The sequence below is a fragment of the Myotis myotis genome, unplaced genomic scaffold, assembly GCF_014108235.1.
Source record: "Myotis myotis isolate mMyoMyo1 unplaced genomic scaffold, mMyoMyo1.p scaffold_m19_p_9, whole genome shotgun sequence".
NCBI lineage: Eukaryota > Metazoa > Chordata > Mammalia > Chiroptera > Vespertilionidae > Myotis > Myotis myotis.
Window position 1 is genome coordinate 53,566,131 of NW_023416401.1, and position 24,829 is coordinate 53,590,959.

General features: G+C 50.4%; 1 protein-coding gene and 1 long non-coding RNA gene across 2 annotated transcripts in view; one reads left to right on the forward strand and one right to left on the reverse strand.

Moving 5' to 3' along the window:
- Positions 1-15,648, reverse strand: part of ONECUT2 (one cut homeobox 2) — a 50,182-nt gene extending 34,534 nt beyond the window's left edge. The window contains exon 1 of the mRNA XM_036323655.1: positions 14,415-15,648. Coding sequence (XP_036179548.1) covers positions 14,415-15,648 — 1,234 coding nt within the window. The remainder of the gene's footprint in view (positions 1-14,414) is intronic.
- Positions 15,649-23,502: 7,854 nt separating this feature from the next.
- LOC118663668 overlaps positions 23,503-24,829 on the forward strand; it is a 175,638-nt gene continuing 174,311 nt past the window's right edge. The window contains exon 1 of the long non-coding RNA XR_004970107.1: positions 23,503-23,644. This is a non-coding gene — a long non-coding RNA (uncharacterized LOC118663668). The remainder of the gene's footprint in view (positions 23,645-24,829) is intronic.

The window sequence follows — 24,829 nt, forward strand, 5'->3', positions numbered from 1 at the left end:
AAGAAATGAGAAAGGAAGAGGGTAAACATATCAATATAAGATGTTGACCTCTGGCTTTTTTCTTTACTTCTTTTTAAAGAATATATTTTTTATTGATTTCAGAGAGGAAGGGAGAGGGAGAGACAGAAACATCAATGATGAGAGAGAATCATTGATCAGCTGCCTCCTGCATGCCCCCTACAGGGAATGGAGCCCGCAACCTGGGCATGTACCCTTGACTGGAATTGAACCTGGGATCCTTCAGTCTGCAGGCTGATCTTCTGTCCACTGAGCAAAACTGGCTAGGGCTTTTTTCTTTACTCTTTACAGGTAAATTTAAATAAATAACAATCTAGGAATTTGCTGTATATCAAGTAATGACCATTTATATGCAAATTTACTTTACTTATTATTATTTTAAAATATTTTTATTGATTTCAGAGAGGAAGGGAGAGGGAGAGAGAAACAGAAACATCAATGATGAGAGAGAATCACTGATCGGCTGCCTCCTGCACGCCCCCACTGGGGATCAAACCTGTAACCTGGGCATGTGCCCTGACTGGAATCGAACCTGGGACCCTTCAGTCCTCAGGCCAACGCTCTATCCACTGAGCCAAACTGGTGAGGACTACTTTACTTATTATTAAAATGACTTCAAAAGGGAAACCAGTCTCTCTGATTTGCTAATGTGTTTGCAGGCTCAATTGTTCTAATATTTCTATCAATGAACAAAACATTTATAGACAAGAATATCCCTTTTCAAAAAGGAGAGTGAGAAAATAAGGCCAGACAGAAGTACACATATACAAACCATTCCTCCAGAATGACTGGTTTCTGACTTGAGATTCTGTGTACAAGGTGATGTTAGTGAAAGAGAGAGGGAATAAAATAAGAGACTCGTATATGGTGGTAATGGTGAAGGGGGCGAGGAGGCTGAGTTTGTGGACTTGCAGCAAAGATGTTCAGATGCAGAAGGAAATAGGGATCTGGAGCTCAGGAGACATATCAAGGCTGGAGAGAGACTGGCAGTCCTCAGTGTAGAGAGATAGTAAACCAATTGATGAGATTACCCAGGGTGAGTTCACTGAGTGCAAAAATAAAATAGCCTGGGCCAGAATGCCGAGCTAGCTGGACGGAGCAAGGGGAGCCCAGAAAGGAGGCTGAGAGGAGCGATCAGAATGTTAAAAAGAAAAATAAGAGAGTACAGTATTACAGAAGTCAGGAGAAGCAAGGGAAAGCAAAAGGTGGTCAGCGTGTGTCAAATTCTGTGGAGAGGCCAGATTAAGAACTAAGAAGTGTCCATTGGATTTGGCTACAAACACCTCAATAGTGACATTAGTAAGAGCAGGTTTAGTAAACAGGTGTGGGTGGAACCAGACTAAAGCACTGGGCCTGAAATAGGAGGTTAGAAATAGGCACTGAATTATAGTAACTCTTTCTAGAAGTGAAAGGAAGGAAGGAAGAGATAAAGCTAGAACAGGTGTTGTGGGGAACATTAAAAAGCAAATGATAGACAAGCCCAGCAGGTGTGCTCAGTGGTTGAGCATCAACCCATTATGAACCAGGAGATCACAGTTCGATTCCTGGTCAGGGCACATGCCTGGGTTGTGGGCTCAATCAATTGATCCCAGTGTGGGACGGGAAGGAGGCAGCCAATCAGTGATTCTCTCTCATCATTGATGTTTCTATCTCTCTCTTACTCTCTGAAATCAATAAAAATATATTTACAAAAAATACACACAAAGAAACAACAAAAAACCAGAAGACACTGAAACACAAAAATACTGATGGGAAGTATTTTATGAGCACAGAAAAACTTGGAGCCCTAAGAAGCCAGGAGAGGCAGGGGCCCAGAATCAGGTCAAGGAATTGGCCTTTCAATAGGAAGACTGTCTCTTCCTTTTCAGAGGAATTTTTAGAAAATGAGGAGAGGGATTAGAGTTGGGAATGAATAAAGAATTCACTCTTGTGCCTTGAACATGAACTAAAGTGAACTCATTCACTGAGTTCATTAGGCATACATTAGGAGGCAACTGAATCCAAGATTTTAAAAAACCTTTTAGATTTAGGAATTTATCATACTGTTTCAGAAAAGTAAAAAGTTCCTTCACTCTATACACTTTTTAGTATTTAAAATCAAAGAAGACTATAGGCGAGGTCCTGTTTACATAGCAGTCTTGTCAAAATATTCTTTTAAAACCACATTGAGTTCACTAGATGAGAAATGCATTTAGTGCCATCTTGCCGAGTAGACTGCTTTATTTTTAAATTTAATTTATGGGGCGACATTGGTTAATAAAATTATGTAGGTTTCAGGTGTACAATTCTATAATACATCATCTGTATATTGTATTGTGTGTTCACCACCCCAGGCCATTTATCCCCTGTTTACTGTCTTCTACCTTCGCCCACACCCCTTTCCCTCTGGTAATCACTACACTGTTATCTGTGTCTATGGACTGCCTTATTTTTAATAAAATGCAGTGATGCATATAAAAAGACTTTTAAAAAAGAACTTTGCTAAAAAACAAAATAAAACAAAACCTTTTTTAAAAAAGGACTTTGCTTACTGTCAAATCCATTTTACTGGAAAAGATTTTGATAGTGCAAATTCAAAGATCATACAGCTTGAAAAACTGCTTTTATCAGTGTTTACTAAACAGATCTAAAACAAGTTCTTATATCTGATTCAAATATGTTCTTGAAAATATGTTCCTATTCATTTTTAGAGCAAAATTTTAGATATTTAAACACAGAAAATCATTTTTTCAACATTGAGAATCAATGCTCTACCAGATTAATTTTGGGCTGGATTTTCTTTCTTCCTTTCATCCAAGAGCCACTTAGAATTTAAAAGTGAATTGTCACAGGGAAGAAAATCTCATTTATCATACCCTTGACTTTCTTTTAAAGGGGACACACTTGTCTGTTTCTATGCTCCACCTCCCTTTAGTAATAAATTAGGTTTGAAGTATAAAATTCCTTGAAATAAAGCAAGAGTTTTACATTTTAATTAGCTTTGGGAAAGCAAAGGCCATTTTACTAGAAATGCATAAAGATGTGAATTGTCCCCAATTATAGGCCAAAAGGACCCACCTGCCTCTTTTCTCTGGAATAAGAACACAAAGCAGAGCAGCCAGAGTCAGGGGTCAGTGCCTAATGTCAGCTCCCACCCTGGTCAAGGCCATAGCACTCCACTGTGTGGCTTGTGGGAAGTGACTCAACCATTGGCCCAAAACAGCTGTGGAGAGACACTTCTTAAAGAGAACCCCATCAAGGATGACTCTCCTGAAATCAAACCCGGTTTCTAGATTTTTTGGAGATAGTGCTGTCCCGTAGCTGGTTCTCCCTTCAACATTTTGCTGATATAAAGTGACAGTATTGTTTAATATAATGAAAGCCATGTTTTCAAAAATCAGAAGTATGTGGGGGAGAAAGTATCCATTTGTGTATACCTGTGTGTGTGGTGGTGTTGTTGGGGGGTGGGCAACCAGACTGTAAACCTTGAGAGGAAATCTGAAATATCATGTTGAGAGCAGCAATCAGTGCCTGCAGAAGGCAGAACATCATGAAAATAGTTTAATCCCTCCAGCCCCCACTCAAAAAAAAAAGGTAATGGTCTTCCTCTTTGTAAGGAAAGGGTTATTTAGCACCTTTTGTCCTGTCTTCACCAATGCCTCCTCTTCTTTGTTATTGCTGATCTCCTTAGAGAACCAGAGTCATGGGTGCAAGAGGAAAATCTGAGGCTCTGTTCAGTCTGGGGGGCAGGGGGTGTGGAGAGGGGCACTGAGATCTAGAGAGCTGGAGCTACTGATCAGGGTGCTGCCCGGATTTAACCCCATAGAGGGCCCAGCTCCGGGTTGAGATGGAAACTAGCTCAGATTGCAGCCCCCCCCCCCGAGCGCTTGGCTCTGGGCTCCCCATGGCGCTGTTCGTGGTGCTGAAGCCTGCGCCCAAGCGTGGAGTCAGCAACCCACCCACAGGCGCTAGGCTGCCAGGGGCTTTGGGTCCGATCGATGTGAGCCGAGTCTGGAAACAGTTGCCGCCCACAGAGCTACAGCCAGCTCCACAGCTTGGCTCCCAGGCTAGCTCATTGGCTCACTTCTTTGCAATTGCAAAATGCCTGGTTCACTTTTTCTCTTCCCAGGAGATTTCACAGAGCCCACCTCTGGCTCGCTGCTTTGGCATATCTCTTTCCTGATGTCCTCCCTGCCCATACTAATTCTCTCCTACCCTCTCACTTTTGTGCAATATTTTACCTTTTCAGAACACCTTACAGTGGGTATAGCCCTCACTGGCACCATCAATTGAACCGTTTCTCTTACACACATAACCATTCCTCTCCTCGCCCACAGATTTTTTTCTTTCTTTCTTTCTTTTTTTTGCTGTCTCTGCCCCTCTTTCTCCAAGCACTTTCCATCTAAGCAGGAGACTATAATCTCAATGTGCAGACTATAACTGGACACAGCAGAATCACTGATTTCTCTTTGGCAATGAATGAGAAAAGGCAGAAGTCAGAGTCCCAAATGACCTTATTCCTATAAGTCCCAGAAGAAATGTCTAGGGAAATATAGGTAGTGGTCAGGAGGATGAGGAATGGGGTCCCAGATCTAGGAACAAAGTGGAGGAAGGGACCTGTGCCTTGTGGGAGGCTGCAAGGCTCATTGCAGTGAGATGACTCCCGGCAGGTGGCACTCTAGCTCAAGGTGCTCTCAGAGGAAGCCTTAACTGCTGAGTCCACCCCCACCCTCTTTCTGTTAAACAACCCCCGAGCCCTATTTGGAGGTCTGTCTTCCTCTTGATCCAAGCACTTATCCAGACTATATTCCTGCTAAAAAGCAGCGTTTGCACAATTCTATTTACTGTAACTCACAGGGATGAAGAGAACATAAATAGAAAAGAAAGGGTCAGTGGGAGGATTCTTTTCTGATGTGATTGATGGTACTCAGATCAAAATTGTTTAATCATCAATAACGTGATTCAGCAATTGGGAAATGTGAATAAGTTTTGTAACTGCTTGCTGTGCCCAAAGCCCTGGAGGGGCCCACTCGGTTGGGCCAAGTTTGGGGAGGGCAATGCCAGCAGGATGCCCCCTCCCTCCTACCAGGGCAGAGCTAGCTGTGCCTACAGCCTGACTGGCCTGACCTTTGGCTTCTGCAGCAGGAGCGCCGTTGGGCCGGGGTTAATGGCACTTTGCAGGGTGCTCCAATTGAGTAAACAAAAAATGTCTTGCCCTGTTCTAATGGAGCACATTATTCTGAGGCCTCAGCCTTCATCCAGGCCCCTGCAGCTGCTCTGCAGGTCAGTGCTACCAATAAAGCAATTAGCCAATGAGAAAACTCTTCTTCCCTGAGGGGGACTCTAGGGCTTTGTTGCAGTTGCTATGCTTTGCTTTGGGGTTTTAAACAGGCAACCCAAGTTGATCTGTGCCTCTTACATCAGACTCCAGGATGAGGGCAGTGAAATTGTGTGTTTGCTGAGTGTGATATTTTAAGGGACTGTAGTTAAACACAGCCTGGAGAGCTCACTGCTTCCTGTTCAATTAACCTGAACCAAAGCTGAACTCTGCCCTTTGAACTCACTCAGCAGATAAATACATTAGCTCACCTAAGGAATCATTAATATTTTTCAATCACATAAAACAAACATGAATATCTGAACACAACCCAAGAGATAACCAATTAGGAATTGCACATGCACCATGTTGGGGGGAAAAATCACAAATGGATGTTATTCACAGAACCAAAGGGTCAAGGAAGAAAGGAAATGGATCGAGCCAACAGTTCTGGAAACAAAGAGGACTTTCATGTTCATGTCTGCAAACACAAGCAAGACTGAACAATATTTAGCAATTCCTAGTCCATCTACACTGCTCTGTAAGAAAAGTTGTACCTTACTGTTGCCCTAGTCTCTACCCACTTCCATCAGAACACACAACTCCAAGCCCACTCTCAGTGTCCATGCTCATCTACAGAGCCCCCAGAAAATACTGCATTGTCTGAGGACAATTCTATTCCTAATTTGCTACAAATGAACCAAAATAATTTTTGTGGAAGTATTACCGCTTTGAAGTGAACCAGCTTAAGTGAACCAAGCCAGTGGATTGATTGAAATAATTTTACAGTGGAAAATGATGTTCCACAAATGTTGCTACTCTAGCATGTAAACAGGTTTTCTCTGGTTGGGAAAAAAAAGAGAGATGCTAAATACATCCATTTTGTCTTTATCTCTGCATGTCATCTCAGAAGAATGAGAAAAACACCCCCAATCAAATCATTACACATTTCAGTTCGATTCAATTTCACTTCCCACAATTCTGCCTCCTGACCCCTCCCCTCCTACTCTCTTTTCATTTCTGTCTGGTTTGGAGTGTGGGCTTAATGCCCAGCTATCCTAGATGAGAACACTTAAAGGAATATCACAAGTGCGAAGGGTAAATCTATTGAACGAGGGTCTTTAACTATGTGGTTTCCTTAAAGGGAAAGGTTGGATCAATAGGATCAATATGAAAGGTTTCCCTGGCCCTACATAAAAGGGTAAGGGCTTCTCTTTTCACTGGTTTAACTTTACTCTCTGACAAATGCAAATCAATGGATCTGTGTTTACAACAGATTCCCTAACAGACTCAACTTGGGTAAAGCCCAGAGCCTCGCCCTGGGGGTGGGGAGTCCAAGCCTGATCTAGAGGGATGCTCTAGGGCAGAACTCCATGATCAAGGCCCTGGGGATGCAGTGGGGAGTGAGCTGGCATGGCTACCAATCATCCTTAATGAAGGGGCTTGCTGTCCACTGGGATCCCGCTGCTGCTCTCTGTGGCTTCTCCAAACAGGGCAGAAAAATGGAAGAAGCCCATTCCTCCAAGCATGTGACACAATGTAAATATAAAGGCCAAATTCCTGGGATCTGGTGAGCTAGTCAACCTTGTTTCCTACAAAAATAAATGTGGGAGGCTGACAACACAGGAATCTGAAGTGAAATATCTACAATTGCAGCAGCACAAGTATGTGAGCTCTGGAATGCTCTTTCTGCCCTTTCTTAGGTGGTAACTGGCTCTCTTAGCAATGACAAGGCAAACCACTAAAACTGGATTCTTTTCCCCTTAATTTTACCTTTCCCTTTAAAAATGTGATGTTTTCCAGAGATTACATGACTTCAAGTCAATAGCAGTTACAGAGAAATTATTTTTCTTCCTGCAGGAGAAAGTATATGTATATTTGATTACATGAGCCAAAGTCCAATGCTGATTAAATTACATTGGAGGTGTGCTTCCAACCCAAACAAAGTCTGCTTTCTACAGAAGAGTAATGGATCTTCAAATGGCGAGAGAGGCGTCAAGGTGGAGGGCAGAGTCTCCCTTCCCTCTGGGAAAATTTGCATGGGTAGTTTTTCACAACAAATGTCCACAGCTTCTAGGAACCCTACCCCTCAAGTGAGACTATCTGCACGCCCTGCAGACTGCCTCTATGCATTGCCTATCTACACCGTTTCAGGCACCAGGTGGGCTGACTTACTCAATCATCTTCCCTACCTCCTCCTCCCTTCCTGTCCCTTCAAAAACCTGTGCATGTTTATTTTCGGTCTTTATCTTGAGACATGGAAATAAAAAAAGCCTTTCCCAAAGTCACTGAAGTGGATTAGGGGGGCAGATTTGGTGATGAGGGGTGATGATGCCCCCCCCCCCCCACCCCAGCCCATCTTCAGCAGGCTCTGCACCTGACAGCATAAATGGCCCCATTGGGCTTCCTCATCATGGTCTCTCCCCACAAGAAAAGTATCCCCCTGGATGGGGATACTTTTCCCCAGGTCAGGAAAAACAAGGGTCTGTGAGTAGTCAGGGGTGAACATAATCCAGAGGGTCTTTGAAGTTTAATGCCCAGGGTGCCTCAATATTCACCCTTTTCCCCAGGGCCCTTTATCCAGACAATTATTTCTATTTAATTCCCTCCTCATTTCCCTTCCTTTGGCAGGAACCCAGAAACTAAATCTTTCTGCTTCTCCTCTGAGAATTTCATTTCTCCAGGGAGCCTCCCTACATGATACCACTTTTCCTGAACACAGTGTCTGCCACCACCATCACCAGCCATAGCATGTAGGGCGCAGTACTTTCTTCCTGAGAATTCCTCAAACCTCTTCCTCTAATCTTCCTTTAGAAAAAGGTTCTAATGGCGAGAAAACCCACAGGTGACCCTAAAATGATGTTTGGGGTTGAAACAGCAGGAGAAGCAGGTTCTCCATCTCTCAGGGTTCAGGCCTGGAGCTGGGGAAGGTAAGCCATGAGGGGCAGGTCCCTGTTGCCTCCGGTGCAGACCTGGCTCAAGAGGGGAGTGGGGCAGTCTCCTCTTGGAGACACAGAGAATCTGGGGGAATCAGTTTCCCCTCTGCACCACCCTCACCACTCACCAGGATTCTCAGCCTGTTTTGGGATTCTAAGATGGGGGTCGGGGAGAGTCTAAGATCCCACTCTCCAAAATGCCATTCAACCCTCAGAGAAGGAGAACATAGGGATCCTTATTGTGGGGCATATGGGGAGGGGCAATTGTCTGCCTAACCGAAGGAAAGCACCTACCTTCAGTTTCTGTATCTGATCACGGATCACCTGACCTAGTTCAAAGTAGTTTTCAGGAGCGGGGTAAGGGCACATTCTGACTAGGAATCAAGAAGCTATATCGAAGCTCCCTTCTTAAACAGATGCTATTGGTGGGAAGATGACCCTCGTGAGGGGAGGACAGAAAGAAAAACCCATTGATCCTTTGTCACAACTCCAAGCAGAACAATTCTCCCCCACCCTCCTTTCTTTCCTCCTTTTTCTCATTTCATTCTTGGAGAAGGAAAGAAAATTCCTTTCCTTCTGGATTGAGACCTTCTCTGAAAGGAAAAGCTTAGCTTTCTCCAATTGGAGTTATAATTTCAAGAAACCAGAACAATTAAGCTCTCGTCTCACCCTCACTCTATCTCACCTCTTTCCTGTTTTCTAGTCAAATTCACCTTTACTATTCTTTCTGGGAGAATAATCCACAGTTTGGCAAGGGAGCCGTTGGCAGGGTATTGGCAGGAAGGAACAGCTCAGATGGTCTTTCTTTTCTGGCCAGGACCAGTTACCCAGGGCAAACCTCCCTGCCTGGCTAGAGGAGAGCCCCAGTTCTCTCCCGCTGGAGGGAAGAGGAGGGCATGGTGGAGAGGTCTTCCAGTCAGGTTTCTACATTCCCGCCCCAGCCCGGGTAGGAAACAAGACTCTTCCCAGGTTGGTCTAATTGGCCTGCTGCAGAGCAGACATTTCTGAGCGATGAAGCCCAGGCCTTTGTCATCAGGCTGCGTTTAACTGTCCAACTAATGCATCTGTGTGCAAAGCCTGCGAATGGGGACATTTAATGCGAATGAGCTCTCTCTTTTAATGAGAACAGTCAAGGATGAGAGGGGATCCACGGATCCAGAAGCTGCGGAGTTAGCAGGCAGCTTTAGAGACGTTTGCAAAGTAGGGTTTGGTTATTTCCGCATATGAAGGGGGTGACTGAATTTCCTAGATGGTTCCAATGGAGGAACGAAGTTGCCCGGGACCCTGCTGGAGCAGATGTAGGGGCCTGGGGGAGGAGGAGAGGACTCCTCCAGGACAAGGAAGCTGGGAGGGCCTGGTGCAAAGCCCACACACAGCCACCTGCAGAGCCAGTGGCGGGAGCGGGAGCGCAGAAAACGCAGGAAGCGGTGTGTGCGCACAGGGGAGCTGGGGAAGTAGGCGGGCAGTCCTGCGACCAGAGAAAGCCTCGGGTATCTGGGGCCGCTCCGGGGAGGAGCTGCAGGCAGACCGGAGAACCCGCCTGGAGCTGGGGCAGCAGCACGGCAGGGAGCGCGTGAGCCGGCCGAGCGCTCTGCTGGGAACGGTCGGGCTTACTGGAAACGCGCCGGATCAGGTTCCAGATCAATGAAATCTGGGTCCACACGTTTACGTTATTGTTGCCAGCATTAATGCTCTTTTAATCTTCTAAACATTATCAGCATCGATCTCCCTCCATATACACATTTGTTTGAGAAAGTGACATAACCACACAGTGGAAAGCCTGGAATAAAAATAAATGCGCAGCCTCTCTCGTCCAGGGCGCCGGCTGGCCTGGACTGCGTCTCTCGCGCGGCTTCGCTACCCTCCTCACATCCCGCCTCCTGGGGCCGCTCCCGTCCACCCTAATGCGTGTTGGGGAGGTGTTCTACCCGCACTCGGGGCTTGACCAAGCAAGGACAGTAGCGAGAGCTTTTTAATTATTAATCCCACCATCCAGCAGGCGAAAATATCGCGTGTTCCCTACCGACCTGGTTGCCTGTGGCCTCTTGGCCACGATCCCGAACTAAATGTAGCGAGAGGGGGGCTGAGGTGGGCAGGGAGCCTTGGGGTGGGGGGTGTGGAGTGGGGAGAGGTCTGCGAATGAAGTTCCCACTCCTTCTCCTTGATTTAGGAGGTGCCTGTCGGAGGTGTACCCTAAGACACCCTCCTCCCTGCCCCGCTCAGAAGCAGACGAGCACACAGTTGGTGCCCTGCCATGCTCACTGCTGCAGCCTCAGGTGGCCCGGGGCGGGCGGCATCTGGTCGGGTTGGTTAAGAGCCCTCTGCTGCGGGAACAGAGTTGGCTCCGGATTGGCCACTGGGAGTTGCTGCCCGAAGAGGGCCGGAATCTGTCCACCGCTGGGACTGGAGGCAGATTCCTAGCAGACCACCCGGGAGCCCAGGTTACAGGGTATGTTGTCAAGGGCTGAGGGCTCTGCTTTGTCTTCTGGGCATTGGAGGCAACACTCCCCGCACTGAGGGCCTCAGTTTTTCCTCGGTGGGGCACCGAGGCGCTTGTCTGGGTTCTCTCCCTCTTTGTTCCTGTTTGTGCCTTGGTTTAGAGCAGTGGTTCTCAACCTTCCTAATGCCGAGACCCTTTAATACAGTTCCTCATGTTGTGGTGACCCCCAATTTCATTGTTACAAATTGAACATAATTAAAGCATAGTGATTAATCACAGAAACAATATGTAATTATATATGTGTTTTCCGATGGTCTTAGGCGACCCCTGTGAAAGGGTCGTTCGACCCCCAAAGGGGCCGCGACCCACAGGTTGAGAACCGCTGCTTTAGGCTTTTCTTGGGCAAGCTGGAGAGTGTCGGTTCTTGAACCCGTGGGAGTGTGTCCTCCCAGCCTCTGCCACAATTCATAAAAACTGCCCTGCAGGCGCCAGCCTTGGGAAACCCCTGAAGAGGCCCAGCTGGGGGCAGTTGCTGCCTCTGCCACCCTTTCCAAACGAAATCTCGCACTTGGAGTCCATTTCTCTGAAGCCTAGTGCTGGGGCAATCTGAGTTTCCTGACGTCTCCTCCCTTCCCTCTTGAAATGCTACCTTGAGCTGTGTATACACCCAGGAGGTGGGCAGGGGGAGAAGGACCTGCTTCTGTTGTGACGGGGTGCTTCACCTAAGGGTGAGGTTTGCAGGCGATGGTCCAAATCAGACATCTTAATTCTTAAGTCCCTCAAAACCCTGTCTGCTTGGGCCTCTGGCAAGACCCAGAGGGGCCCAAAATGAGAAGAGAAAAGGAAACTAAAAGGAGATAGATAGATGGATAGATGATAGATAGATAGATAGATAGATGATAGATAGATGATAGATGATAGAGCGAGCCTTGTCTGGAGCGGGAGGGGGGGGGTGGCACCACTTCTAGGCACAGGGCTGGGAGACAAGGCCCAGCAGCCCCGTGGAGCTACTAGGATTGTTTAACCCCTGGAACCCGAGCCCAGCAGTGTGGGACGATTCCAATCGATCGATCGATATTCCCGGCGGAGAAGGCCTCAGCTTTTCTTCTCCATTGGCTCCAGTCCCCTCGTGCTCCCGAGTATATAATGCCTACTTACCAACCCAGCTTCTGTGTCAGTGTCTGAAGAGACTGATCTACTGACCCCAAACTGAAAAGCCTTCTATGTAATAATGACCACTCAACATGCTTGTAGTTGCTGATAGAATGACCAGATAAAAAGGCTAAAGCTCTTGTCCCTTTTCAACTTGGGGTAATAAAACAGACACACCAAATTTGAATGCTTGAAGCATTCAGGAGGAATTTCCCACTCTCTGAAGGAGGCAGTTTCAGAGGCAGTTTCGGGGCTCCTCCTAAAAGCCCCAGAGGAGTCATCCTGGGACTCTCAATGGTGGGGTTCCCGCAGAATTGCCACACTTATCTTTCAACTCAGCAAGCTTGGGGTCATTTCGGAGAGCTAACAGTAAAACATGACTTGACACACCACCTTCAGATACATAGGCAGGAAGGCAGTGCTTTGCCTTTTTTTTTTTTTTTTTTTTTTTTTTTAGCTCTGTCCTTTGCTCCACAGGCGTGAGGGGGCGACAGCGCTCTGAGATGGGCTGGAATGGAATAGCTGTCATCCAGCCTTTAACTGTACCCCCCAAAGACCAGCTGCCAAGTTCCTTCTGGCCGCCTATGTCCAGGAAGCTAGCACGTGCTAGAGCTCTCAGGAGAGAGACTGGGGGGGGGGGGGATGGAAGGGGGGGACTAAGACAAAAGGGAACCACACTGTTGGGAATTGTCAGTAAACCTCCAATTTATATCTCACCCCTACTATCTATTCACTGCTTAATCTTTGCTAGGAACCAAGAGCAAATCAGAGAAAAATGTAGGAGAGGATGAAGACTAAGCTAAAGGAGAGAGATAAAGTAGACATCTAAATGCAAGCAAAAGTACTTGGAGTTCCCCGATTTGACAAAGCTCTTTCGGGCAAAGCTAGTTTTCTTTTTATCTTCTCAGATCATCGCCGTGGGGCCGCTGGAGGAAAAGGCTGAGGTGGTCAGATCGGAAACGCCTCCTCCCCAAGCCTGGGTGAAAATGCTGTCTGTCATGTCCCCCAGGCCAGTCCGGTGTCGGTAGAGTGCACCCCATAAGCCAGGCTGGGCGGTGCGAGGAAAGCCCGGGGCGTGGGAGAGGAAGCCGTGCTTTCCCCTCCGGAAGCGCGTTCTGTGCGGCCGGCTCAGAACCCACAGAACCGCGTGAGTCCCACTGTCCCCGCCTATGGAAATCACTGCCACTACGACTTATCCCCCTGATGGCCCGCGGGCCCCGAGAGATAGCTCCAGTCCAAGAGAAGCTGTCCAACCCTGTTTGCAGTATGGTATAGTGCGTCCGCCCCAGTGGGGTGCCTGGACACTTAGACCCTATGGGCCCGCGGCTGGATCCCAAGGACAGCGCAATTGCCACGCGCACCTCGCTGGCTCTGTGCGCACAAAAGCGCGCAACTGCAAGAAAGGCGCAGCCACTGCTGCGTTTTTCTCTACAGCTCCCGCCGCCCACGCAGGAGGTGTCTGTGCTCCTAGAACAATAGAGGGCTGTACCTCGCGGCTCCGCCGCTAGAGGAGGCACAAAGAGCCAAGGCAGCTCCAGAACAATGTAACCAGCGCATCAACTCGTCCCCTCCCGCTGGTCGTCAGCCCTCCCCGCCGCGGCGCGACGCGCACAATCAGCGTCCGCTTAATGCAAAGGCGGAGCCTGTAGCCCGCGGCCAAGATGCATTAACTAACCTGCATCTTAATTTCTCAGCACCTCTTCCCTGAGAGCGCCTAACCTCTCTCCAAGCCCAGCCAAACCTCGGCAAATCTCAGCAAACGCTAGGAGCGGGGCAAGGGTGGCTGGCAAGTGAGGCACAGCGCTCTCCATTCTTAGTTTCTCTTCCCCCATTCTCCCAGAGGTTAATGTGGCAGTCCAGACCCTCATCCTTGCACCCTCCCCTTGCTGTGGACAGTGACATGGGAGCTAGCCCAAGTCGGTTCTTTGGGTCAGAAAGTCCCTGCGCCAACGCCAAGGCCGACGAAGGGCTCAGGAAGCGCTATTACAGTCTAGCGAGCCACCAGTTCCCGGTGCGGGCAAGGCTGTGTGTGACTCCTGCCAATAATCAAAGAAGTTTGCCTGATATGGTGGGTAGGAGAACAGAGAGATCTCTTTCTCTTCTGAAGAGCAAAGCCCCTCAACCGACTAGGCAGTTTGGAAAACTGAAATGTATTGTTTAAGCAAGTGTTCAAGTGCACAGGGTTTTGAACAAGGGCAATACCTGGTCTCCGTGAGTCCTGGAAAAAGAGGGCTCCTAGTGGATACCGGGCACTCCATCTCGCCTCGGAAAGAGAGGGCAAAATTGACACATTGAGGGAGGCAAATGAAACGTGTGTGTGTAGGGGGGAGTCGGTAGATCAAAGCCGTAGACAAGGAGGAAGGAAAAGAAGAAAAACAGAAGAAGGGAGAGCAGAAAGAAGAGGAGGAAGAGAGAAAGAGGAAATGGAACAAGGAATAAAGTCAAGAACAGGAAGTGTGTAGGGGATAGCAGGAGAGAACCCGGAGAAGTGCTAGGTGCGCTGACTCGCGGCCACAAGCACCCCGGAGTCCTCTCTCCAGCAGCGTGGCTCCAGGCGACTCTCTGGGCTTACCTGCCAGGCGTAAGGCGGACATGCGCTGGAACTCCGGCTCCTGCAGCCACTTCCACATCCTGCGGAAGGTCTCCCTGCCAGATTTGAGTTTACTCCACGGCTTTGGGTTCCGGAGCAGGTCGGAGAGAGTCCCCTGAGACCGGCACAGCACCCTCTGCGCGAAGATCGCCTGCGGAATGCTGTAGCGCTTCAGCTCGGCGGTGATGCGCTGGGCCACCTCTTTGGTGTTGATCTCCTCCAGCTGGCCAGATGTGGCCACCTGCGAGCCCGACGAGGACGAGGGTGGACGTTCGCGGCTGGGTGCCAGCACTGGCCCGTGGGACTGAGCGTGACCCGGGTGGTGCAGGCCATTGAGGTGCGACATCATGGCCGCGGGCGGGGTGCCCAGGCCCCGGGACAGGTGCTGCTCACCGCGGGTCAGCATGGCAGTGTGGTGCGCGTCGAAGTTGGGGCTGAGCATTTTGTCGTGGCCCGGCGGCCCGTAGTTGGGCAGGCTCTGCTGCGCGTTGTGGAGGCCACCCAGCCCGTTGCCCAACGGCGTGGCGCCCAGCGGGGACAGGCTCTGGCTCATGCCCGGCATCTCCTTGTAGGGGCTGTAGAGGTTGTTCATGGCCGGGAGCCCGCGTTCATCGCGCATGAGGGTGAAGCTGCCGCTGACGTTGCCCGACAGGCGCTGGTGGTGGTGGTGGTGGTGATGGTGGTGGGGGTGGTGGTGGTGAGGGTGCGGGTGGTGGAACTTGTCCGACACGGTGGAGATGGGCGGCAGCGGCTGGAGCGGCGTCAACGTGGTGTAGGTGTTGCTCATGCCCATCCCGGGTGGGGACGAGTCGCAGGACATGCTCATGGCGTGATGGAGCGGGATAGAGAGCTCGGGCCGGTAGTCGCCGCCGTCCAGGATCGAGGCCATGCTAGTGACCATGGCCGAGCGCGACGCCGCCGCCGCTGCCGCTGCCGCCGTGCCCAGCTCCTGGTGAGCCGTTGGCGGCGGCGGCGGGCCCCGCAGTGAGCCGGCAGCGCCGCGGCCCGCGTGGTGGGGACTGGGGCTGGCCAGCAGCTCCTGCTCATGGCCCGGGCCCCCGCCGCCGCCCCCGCCGCCCCCGCCTCCGCCCCCGCCGCTGCCGCCGCCGGCCGGCCCGTGTAAAGTGCCCAGACTTTCCATTGTCAGCTCCGGGTTCATGGCGCAGCCTTCTAGTTCTTTGGTGAGGCATCGATAGGCGGTGTAGGCAGCCTTCATTCAGTCCATCGGGGCACGGGGGCGGCGGGGGCGGCCGGCGGGCTGGCAAGGCGCGCGTGGCTGAGCTCCGCCGCGGGAGCAGGGGAGGGCACGAGACTGCGTGAGTGTGTGGAGGGGGAGCGTGCGTGCGGTGTGCGCCCCGGGCTGCGGGCGGGCGCGCCCGGGGTGGGGGCGGGGTGGGGGCGGACCGGGCGTGCGTGCGGGAGAGGAGAGGGGGCGGGGAGGGAGGGAGGGATCACCGAGCCCCGCCGCTCGGGCCGGCGCGCAGCCTAGCCATGTCCCAGCCCGCTCCGGTGCGGACGGCTTCTGTTTGGGTGAGCGGGAGCTGTCCAGAAGGGCTCTGCCGCTGGCCGGGGCAGCCAACCTACCCTCCCGGACCCGGGGCGGGGCAGCGCCCGATGAGCGCCGCCGACAGCCACTCCGAGGCCACGGCTGGCCTGGGGGGCGGGCCTCCTGCGCACATCTACCAATGGCTTAGGAGGAGGCGGGGCTGCGCGTTTCAGGTTTGGCTGACGGCTCTGTCTTTTTTTCTCCTCTGCCACTGGAATCAAACGTCAAAGAGAGGGAGGGAGGGGAAGAAGGGGTAGAAGAGGAAGAGAGAGGCAAGAGTGCGAGCGGGGGACAGAAATGATGTTAAAGATGTCGCGCTGTGTCTCCCCCCCTACCCCCCCACCAACAGCTGCGATCTGGGGGAAAAGGGCCTTGCTTTAGTTCCCTTCGCTTCACCCCAGAGCTTTTTTTCGAGGCTCGAAAGCTGGGAGGAAAGGACTCCGCTACTTGCTGGTGTAAAAACAAACACAGGTCTCAGCAAGCCACTTCCCAAGCGTCCCTAACTGAGAGCCAGTAGTTTTTAGCATTTTAAAATTCAGGCGCCGAGGTATTCTAATGCAGGGCAAATTCCCGAGACTGGGGAGTGCTCCGTCTACCGCCCGAGAGGAACTCCTGCGCCCTCGCCGCCTGAGAGCTGCGGCAGGCGGACGCAGCAAGCCCACAGGCGGCTCGGCCCGTGGTCGTGCATGCAAAGTTAACACAATAATATCATTTAATTATCTGGCGAGCCCATAAATCTCCCTGTTATGAGGCTTCAGAAGGGCCCTGCTAGATTGCAAAACAAAGCTAGAACTCCAAGAGCTTCGGTTTCAATGTGACCAAATGCTTGTCTCATTAGAAACTTGTTAATTTTAAGAATTGGCGGTGGTGGTGTGGGGGTGGGAGAGGGTGGGGGTGGGTGTTGCGGCAAGATTGCTGCCGCTGCCTAAAGTGAGCAAACTTCTCCAGGGGCAGGGAGTATGTAAACTGTCTGGGACGACACCCGTGGATCTTTCCCCAACCAAACACACACACGCGCGCGCACACACACTTCTCTCGAATCCCGGGAGAGGAACACCCCGGATTAGGGCTGTGGTAGATGCCATGAAGCCTTGACAGACATTGGCATATCCAAACCTTGTTTCTGAAAAGACCAGAAGAACCCCGGCAAGTTCTAGAACGCTCTCAAGCCGAGGCTTTAAAAAGTACACCTTCTTTGACCTAGAATTTCCGTTATTCAGTAACACCCGAGTGGGGTCGAGAGAAGGTGGAGGTTTCTGCAACCTGGGTGGGGGCATGGAGAGAGGTGGTTGAAGACAGAGCCACCGGACACTGAAAGCCTTAAAAGTAGCCGATTCTTCCAAAGCAGGTCGCGGCTCTGTTTGCCTCCTGAAGATTCAAGCTAGCTGAGGTTGCGCAGATGTTGCCTTTGTTTAAAGAGACAGTAATTAAGGACAGGGTGGACATAAGTTTGAGAAGCGTGACCTATTTTCTTTTGATCAGCTGTCAAAAAGAAGAGCAGGGGGTCTCCTTAAGACAGCCCCCTCCAACCACTTCCAGCTGTTAGAGAAAACTTGCTAGGAAAACAAGGACACAGTCTGGAATACTGTATGTGCCTTCCAGGAGCTTGAGAAAGGGTTGAAAATAGTTCTTCGTCTCCCTGACCTTTTAGGGCTGCTCTCCTCTCTTCTAGCTACAGAGCCTCCCAAGTCCACCCCATCCCACACCATCCTGTCACATGAAACGTACAGTGATGTTACTCACAGGTCTACTATTGAGCTCCGGACAATACCTTACCAATTATTATTTCAAATAGCTGCTTTTCTGTAATATCAAAGCCTGGGTAGGAAAGTGGACTGTAGACACATTTTTCTGGACGCTCACCTCTGTAATGTCACAAAACTAGACGGGTGAAATAATTCAGTTTTCTGTTTCTCTGCCTTTTCTCTCCCTCTCACCCTCTCCTACTGTCTCTCTCCCCACACCCCACCTTATGTAGGGCAGCTGGACACTTGGAATAATTTGAAACAGTTATTATTTGAAAAATACACTGAATTGAACAAAAGGCAATAAGAGTGCAAGGTGGGGGAAGGAGTCTGTCTGGCATGCCCTGGCTGAAGCAGCCTCCACTGCCCTGGCTTCAGCCTCAAAGACCAGTGACCCCAGGCTTGGGCATTGATAGGCAGTGCCTCTATACAGAAAACTAAATATACAATTGCCATTTCAATAATTTTTCAAAATGATAAAACTCATTTACCAGGCTATCAAGATAAATATCCTAGGAATTGCATTTCGGTGTGCCTGGGAGCAGTCAAGTACTGGGGAGTTGAAAGGTGAGTTGCATATTCTCGCTGCCTAGCTCCCTCCCTCCCTCCTCCCTTTCTCCTCCCTCTCTCCCACCGTAGCTCCCCCTTCGCTCGATCAATATTGGCGATCTCAGGGAAATCATGAAATAGTATTGGCTTCTTTGTGTATAATTTCATTGGGGTAGATTAAAGCAGATTTTTCACGTTGTTTTTCTAATGGTGGTTTGAGGTTTTATATTTCAAACCAAAACCCACTTAAAAGGAAAATTAATGGGTATGTTTAGTCAACCTCCTAATTTTCTACTGAATTAGGTTTGCGTGCCCTTTTCCCTTTCTTTCTAAAAAAAGGAGGAATATTTATTTTCTACTTGAAGATAATTTTAAGAACATCAGTACTAATAAGGTTTCCAAATATGTTTTAACATATCTTTGATGTTTCTTTTTCTATTGTTCTTTAAGAAAATAAAAAAGCTTTCTAACTGCCCCTTGTTTAGGACATAAACACTAGGCTTCGCAAGTTCTTCGACTCAGACTTTTTTCTTTTAATTTGAAGTTACATGCCTTTCCCCCCTTCCCCTTGGCATTTGATTCGCAAATAGACTATACAGAAATGTGGTAGCAGGAGAGCTAGTTCGTGACTAGTAGAATCTGAACAAACAGTTGCACTAGCCATTTTATCAGGGGCAGGACATCCATTTCTTGGTGTGCCACATCCACAGGTCTGATTTTCTTTAAGATCAAACACTTAAATGGGTCAAAAGAAGCCTTTACATAAAATGCAGCTTTGAAGACAAATGTAAAACCTATTGTACTGTAAAGGGGAAAAAAAAATCTGAACTTGAGCTAGCAATTGCAGAAAAAGACTGGACATTTTTACTGGAATTTTTTATTTTCATATGTGTTTTCACATTAAATTGTTTTTAGGCTCTAAGAGGGAGAAAGCAGTGGACATTCAATTAAAACAGAGACCCTATAAATTATTCACACACACAAAAATAAACAGCCCACAAGTAAACCCAGTCTGGATAAGGGGCCCAACAGCTTTGTTTTCACCAAACAACAGTAACCGCAACCCAAATCCCGGAAAGAGGAGGGCTGCTGATTCCCACCCACATGTTCAAAATGCTGGAGAAGGTTTTGTGTTGAGCAGAGCACATTTGTGCTACAACTAGGTTTATCTGAGCACGACAAAAAGACATAATGGTGGGTTGATTTGGACTATTTTATTTTTGTCCTTCCCCAAACCATCTGGCGTGTGAGTGTAGGGGTATTGATCAGGATCTGTGAGCTGCAGACCCCATGCCAATCTATAGCGTTTCTGGCAATCAGCATCGCCCATGAATTGCAGCTGTCTGTGCAGCTCCCGAACAGAAATCTTCAAAAAAGTCCCCCCCTTATCAAACACATCATCCGTTCAGGGGTAAGTCAATATCTTTTCTTTGTCATTTCGTGAGCCAGGATTATGCAGGAGAAAGTTTTTGTTGTTGTTGTCTGTTGTAGCTGCCGCTGCTGCGCCTCCCCGCCCCCCCCCCACCTTTTTTAAAGGAAGGAGAGCAATTTTCTAGCCTTTGAATGGAAATGGGTTTCCAGAAAGGCCTCAAGCGTTTGTACGAATCGGACGACAAATGCTGTTTAAATATTGTGGGGGAATTCCAAGAGGAGGGAGAAATTCTTATGTTGCTATACACAAATAATAAGTGATAATAGAGGGTGCCTTTTAACGGAACAGAATTGTTTCCCCCTTTTCCGGAGCCCCTGGTGATGAAGACACCGCAGGTCTCTGTGATTACACTTGCAGATGGACGGTGGGTGCTGGTGGTGAAAAGGGAGCCTGCGGAATTCGGCTCTGTTTGATATCTCCATTAGCTTCAATTGTCCTCTGCTGGAAAGCTAGGGCTAGTTGAGCACTGGGAGAGGAAAACTAAAACCAAAGCCCCACGAACTCCCTTCGGCCTCTCAGCTCAGAAACTCATTGACACATTTAGATTTCGGTTGAATCTAGGAAAGTTTTTTTTTTTTTTTTTTAAGTTGTCCAGGTGGTGAGACGGAAGTAGTCCTTCCTCCATGTGAATGTTGTTAAAAATCGAAAAAGCCAGGTTAGTTGGCAGAGCTGGCAAGGGACTGACCGCCCTTAACTTTTTGGCGGACAAAGAAGACTTTGCACCGGGGTGGGGGGAGAGTTGGAGTTGGTTAGTGTTCTTTTCACCCTCAGCTGGCCTGTTGGGGAAAAATGAAGGTACAGGAGAGCCTTCCCTTTAGAGCCCCAAGCCCAGTGCCTAGATTCAAAAGTGGGGAGTGGGGCAGCAGGGGTGGCTGGGCTGGGGGCAAGCCCTATCACAGCCTCAGTAGCCCACGGGTGTGGAATGGTCAGTCTTGGGGGAGAGAGGAGAAGACCCCCACCCCAAAGAGCGTTGACACCTGCTTCAGGGGCTGGAGTCCGGAGAGGCATCCAGAACACGGAGCACTGCAGAGATACTCTGCTGGCGCGTCCACCTGCCTAGTTTTGAAAAAAGCCAGGGACTAGGTCACCCACCTTGATCAACACCACCCCCCTCCACTCCTATAGATAGGGAACTGTTGGAGTTTTGTGTCCTCAGGGACATGCACACGCGCACACGCACACACGCATGCATGCACGCATCCCTGCCCTCTCTGGCGTTCCTGGCCCCCTCGCGGGAGGAGTTTGGGCAGGAGTGGGTGTTGGGGCCTCTGATCCCCGCAGGAGGTCACTATCGTGGGGGCTGGGTTTTGGGACTGCGGCCGGAATTCGGGGCCCATCACAGAACCTTATCTGCCCCCTTCCCCATTTCGGTTCTGTTTTCCTGGCTGCTATCACTGTGGAAGCGGTGAGAAACATAATGTCACTCTTTCGGGGAAAATCAAATTCAAAGAAGCAAAGGGGAATGTGAGGATTCGAACCTGCGAAGATCAGAGGGCGTCTTCTGGGTGGGGGCGGAAGCCACCAGCACAGTTCTCACAAGAAGGACTTTTTCTCGAAAATAACGTGGCACTGGAACAAAGCTACTTGGTAGCCGAAGAGCGAGGAGGGCTTTGCTCTGAATGGGCTTCCCGTTCCTTTCCCAGGACGTCCAGTTCCCGCCCCTGTAGCCTCTGTGGCTCGGCCATCCACTTTCTTTTGACCGTGGATTTCGGAAAACACAGCTCGAGTGTGCTGGGAATAAAGTTTTCCTCTCCCACGAAAGATGAACCGGCGTGAGGTCCTTTTGTTCAGGTCAAGTTGTGCGTGAAATCTTTTTGTCGTCCTTTCAAAGGGAAGGCAAAAGTTGCAGAAAAAAGGACAAATTTAACTGAAAGTGGAGCTGTTTTCAAGTTGCTCCGAGACCCTAAGCACGGGCATCGCCTTTTATTTATGACCTTCTTAAAAATGATCACTGATTTATTTGCTCTGGACATAACTATTTGTGATTGCGTATTCAATAGTGTTTAGGTATTGATACAAACATCCAGGACTTCCCCTCTCTATGAAAATGGTAGATTTTAAAAGTCTTTTTGTATAATTTCAATTGTGTAGCTACCATAGAATTTTTAAAAAGTATACAGTATATTTTTTAAAAAAGAGTTGGCCAGATTTTAAACTTGAGAAGTATTATTTCCGATTTCAAAATATAATATTTATATTTGAAACGAAGAAAACCGAGGATTTAAAATGTTTATGGGAATCAGACCATTTCTTAAAAAAAAAAAATTCAATATATATTTTTAGATTCCTTGGCCTGAGCTCCCAAACATGACATAACCAAGGGAGTCGGAGCTGATCTTACGAAATAACACGATCAAAAGGACACACTCAGATGACTGAAGGAGCATTTTATCTTTGGAAAATCGCTTCAATGTTACTTTCGGGGATTTTTAATTTTTTGTTTCCAAACGTGTAACAAAAAGCAGCTCTGCCGGACCGCAGGTTCGGAGGCGGCCTCTGGGTCACTGCGGGACGCGGCCCCCGAGGGCCCTGGAATCAGCCCCGGGCCGCCGGGCACAGGCGGTCTGTCTGCTTCCCAAGAACCCGGTGCCGGGGTGCGGGGTGTCGGGGCGCCCGCCCCGGGGCTGCGAGAGCCGTGCCCGCCGCGCTCCCGTCTCGGGAGGGAGACCTGTTGGCGTCGAGGCCGCGGGCGCGGGCGGCTGCGGGCGGCTCCCGGGCGGGCCGCGCTCTCCCGCTTCCGCCGAGCCCTCCGCCCGCCCCCGGCCCGCTCTCCCGGCCCGCGCCGCGCCGCCTGTCGGGGAGGGGGCTGCGCGGCCCCGCGGCCCGGGCGGCGGGCGGCGGAGGCGGAGGGAGCCGCCAGGATTGATGTCTAAATCAATGCCGTTTCTAGGCGCTTCTCTCGGCTCCTCTCCATCTTCCTTAGCGGCAGATCGCCTCCCGAGGGTGGGCTTCCTCTCCCCGCGCAAAGTCAGTGTCCGCCTCAAACCGAAACCGCAGCCCCGCGGGGCGCGGAGGGGCCGGGGCGGACCTGCCGTCAGGACCGACCTGCCGTCAGGACCGACCGGACAGGCGGGGGGACGGCTGGCCTGGCAGCCGCGCCCGTCGGCGCGCCCGTGCCCCCTCGACCTCCTCCCGCAGGCCGCCCCACGCCCGCGCCCCTCCTGATTCCGCTTCTCTCCCGCACCCGGAGCGGCGCCCCGCTCGCCTCCCGCCCCGCGACCCGCCCCCCCCAACTAGGACCCAGGACGAGGCCGGTCCCCGTCCGCCCTCCTGGCTCCCAACTAGGCCCCCGATTTGATGGCAACTGGAAGGGAGAGACCCCTCGTTTCTGACGCTACGGCAGGCCCGGCCGCTCTGATTTAATTATTCTCTGATGAACTAGACAGCTGCAATTGTGAAAAATCAGCGGCCATGATCGATTCCAGGAATGAGTAGGGGGTGAGGAGGCCGCGGGGGACAAGGGGGCAGTCGGCCCGGCCCTCGGGTGCCCTGGTCCCAGCGACCTGGCCCGGCCCCAGCCCCGGCCGAGCGCGCAGGGCCGGCCCCGGCCCCGACTTCGCTCCCCGCACTGGGCCGGCGGGGTGGGCGCGCGCCAGGCCGACGGGTCTGGCTCCCCTCTCGGCCTGCTCCCGCCTCCGGTGGAGGAGACGAAGGGGGAGCGAAGCGAAGGGCCGGAGGGTGGAGAGCCGGGCGCCCGGGGATGGCCCCGGCCCACCTGGCGCCCGGTGGGGGGAGGCGGAAGGCGGCCGGCGGGCGCTTCCGGTCCCGCACACGTGGGTGCGGGTCTAGCGAGGCCGCGGGGAGCTCCTCGCCCGGCTGGCGAAGGCCGGAGGCTCCCAGGGCCTCGCTGCCCTGCGCCCTGCGCGCTGCGCCCGGGACGCCGGCTCCCCGCGCTGCCGCCCTCCTCGAGGGCAGGGCGAGCCCCGTCCGGTGGACGACGGTGAGTTCCAGCCTCCGCACCACCGTCTCCGGGTGCCCTCGAGGCAGGAGCCGGGAGCCCGAGGGCAGTGGGTTCCATGTCCCTCTTCTTGGACCCCGGCACTGGGTTAGGCAGGCTTTCAGAACAAGGAGCTGCCACAGTTGTGTGGCGAATACAAACTAAAGAAGCCATTAGGGTTATATTGATGCAAAACTGTAGGATTTGATGTGGCCAGATAGTGTATGAAAAGCCGTGTGTGTGTGTGTGTGTGTGTGTGTGTGTGTGTGTGTGTGTGTGTGTGTGTAAAGCACTGGAAGCCAGAGGGTAGTCCTTTGGTGTATACATTTTATGTTCTCTTCTTTGGCCGTATTAAATTCATGTGGTTTTCCTTACAATTTGAAATTATTTTTTATACTACGTTTTATAGGCGTCACAAATTATACAGGGCATTTATAGGCTATGTAGAACAAAAATATTAAAGGTTTAAAGCGCCTCATCCCCAATGTTTCATTTTTCTTTCTTCTTAAAACTACTTTGAAGTATTTACTATCTTCCTTTGTTGGTAAAATGTGCTCTTTAGACCTTATCCTGAAAGAGGTGAGCACTGGCTCCCTGGAGATCAGATATAGAGTCAAAAAGGGACCTCAGAGGTTCATCACAATCCGTGGGGCTGAGCATAGGTCACTGGACACAAAATGGCCTTTCCCGGCTTGCTTACTGAGATGGTTTAATAGATGGTGTAGTGGTCTTCCGACTATCAGACTGGGGAAACCTGGCTTTGTGTTCCCATCAACCAAATATGGTGCCCATGTGAAGTTCTTTACCGTATCGACATAAATTGGTTAAAAGGAAGTGACATTCTTAGGACAGTTTTGAAACATTATGCTTTGAATCACCATGTTTCAAACCTGGCTTGTAATGAGAAATGTGGAAAACCCTTAAACTTTTCCATCTGGGCTTGTGAAAGATTTTCGAAAATCCTGTAAATGATATGCTGTATACTAGTACACCTGCTACAAAACTACGATATTTGATTTGGATGTAAATTAGTATTAATTTTCCCCCGCCCCCGTTTTTTAGTATTGATCTAGATAGGGGATTTTCTAGGGGAAGGAGTGAGCTATGGTTGATTTCATTTCAGTAAATGTGGGGGTGAGTAGAAACAGTTGGTTGAGAGTCCTCTGGTCCCATGCACCTGGAGGTCAA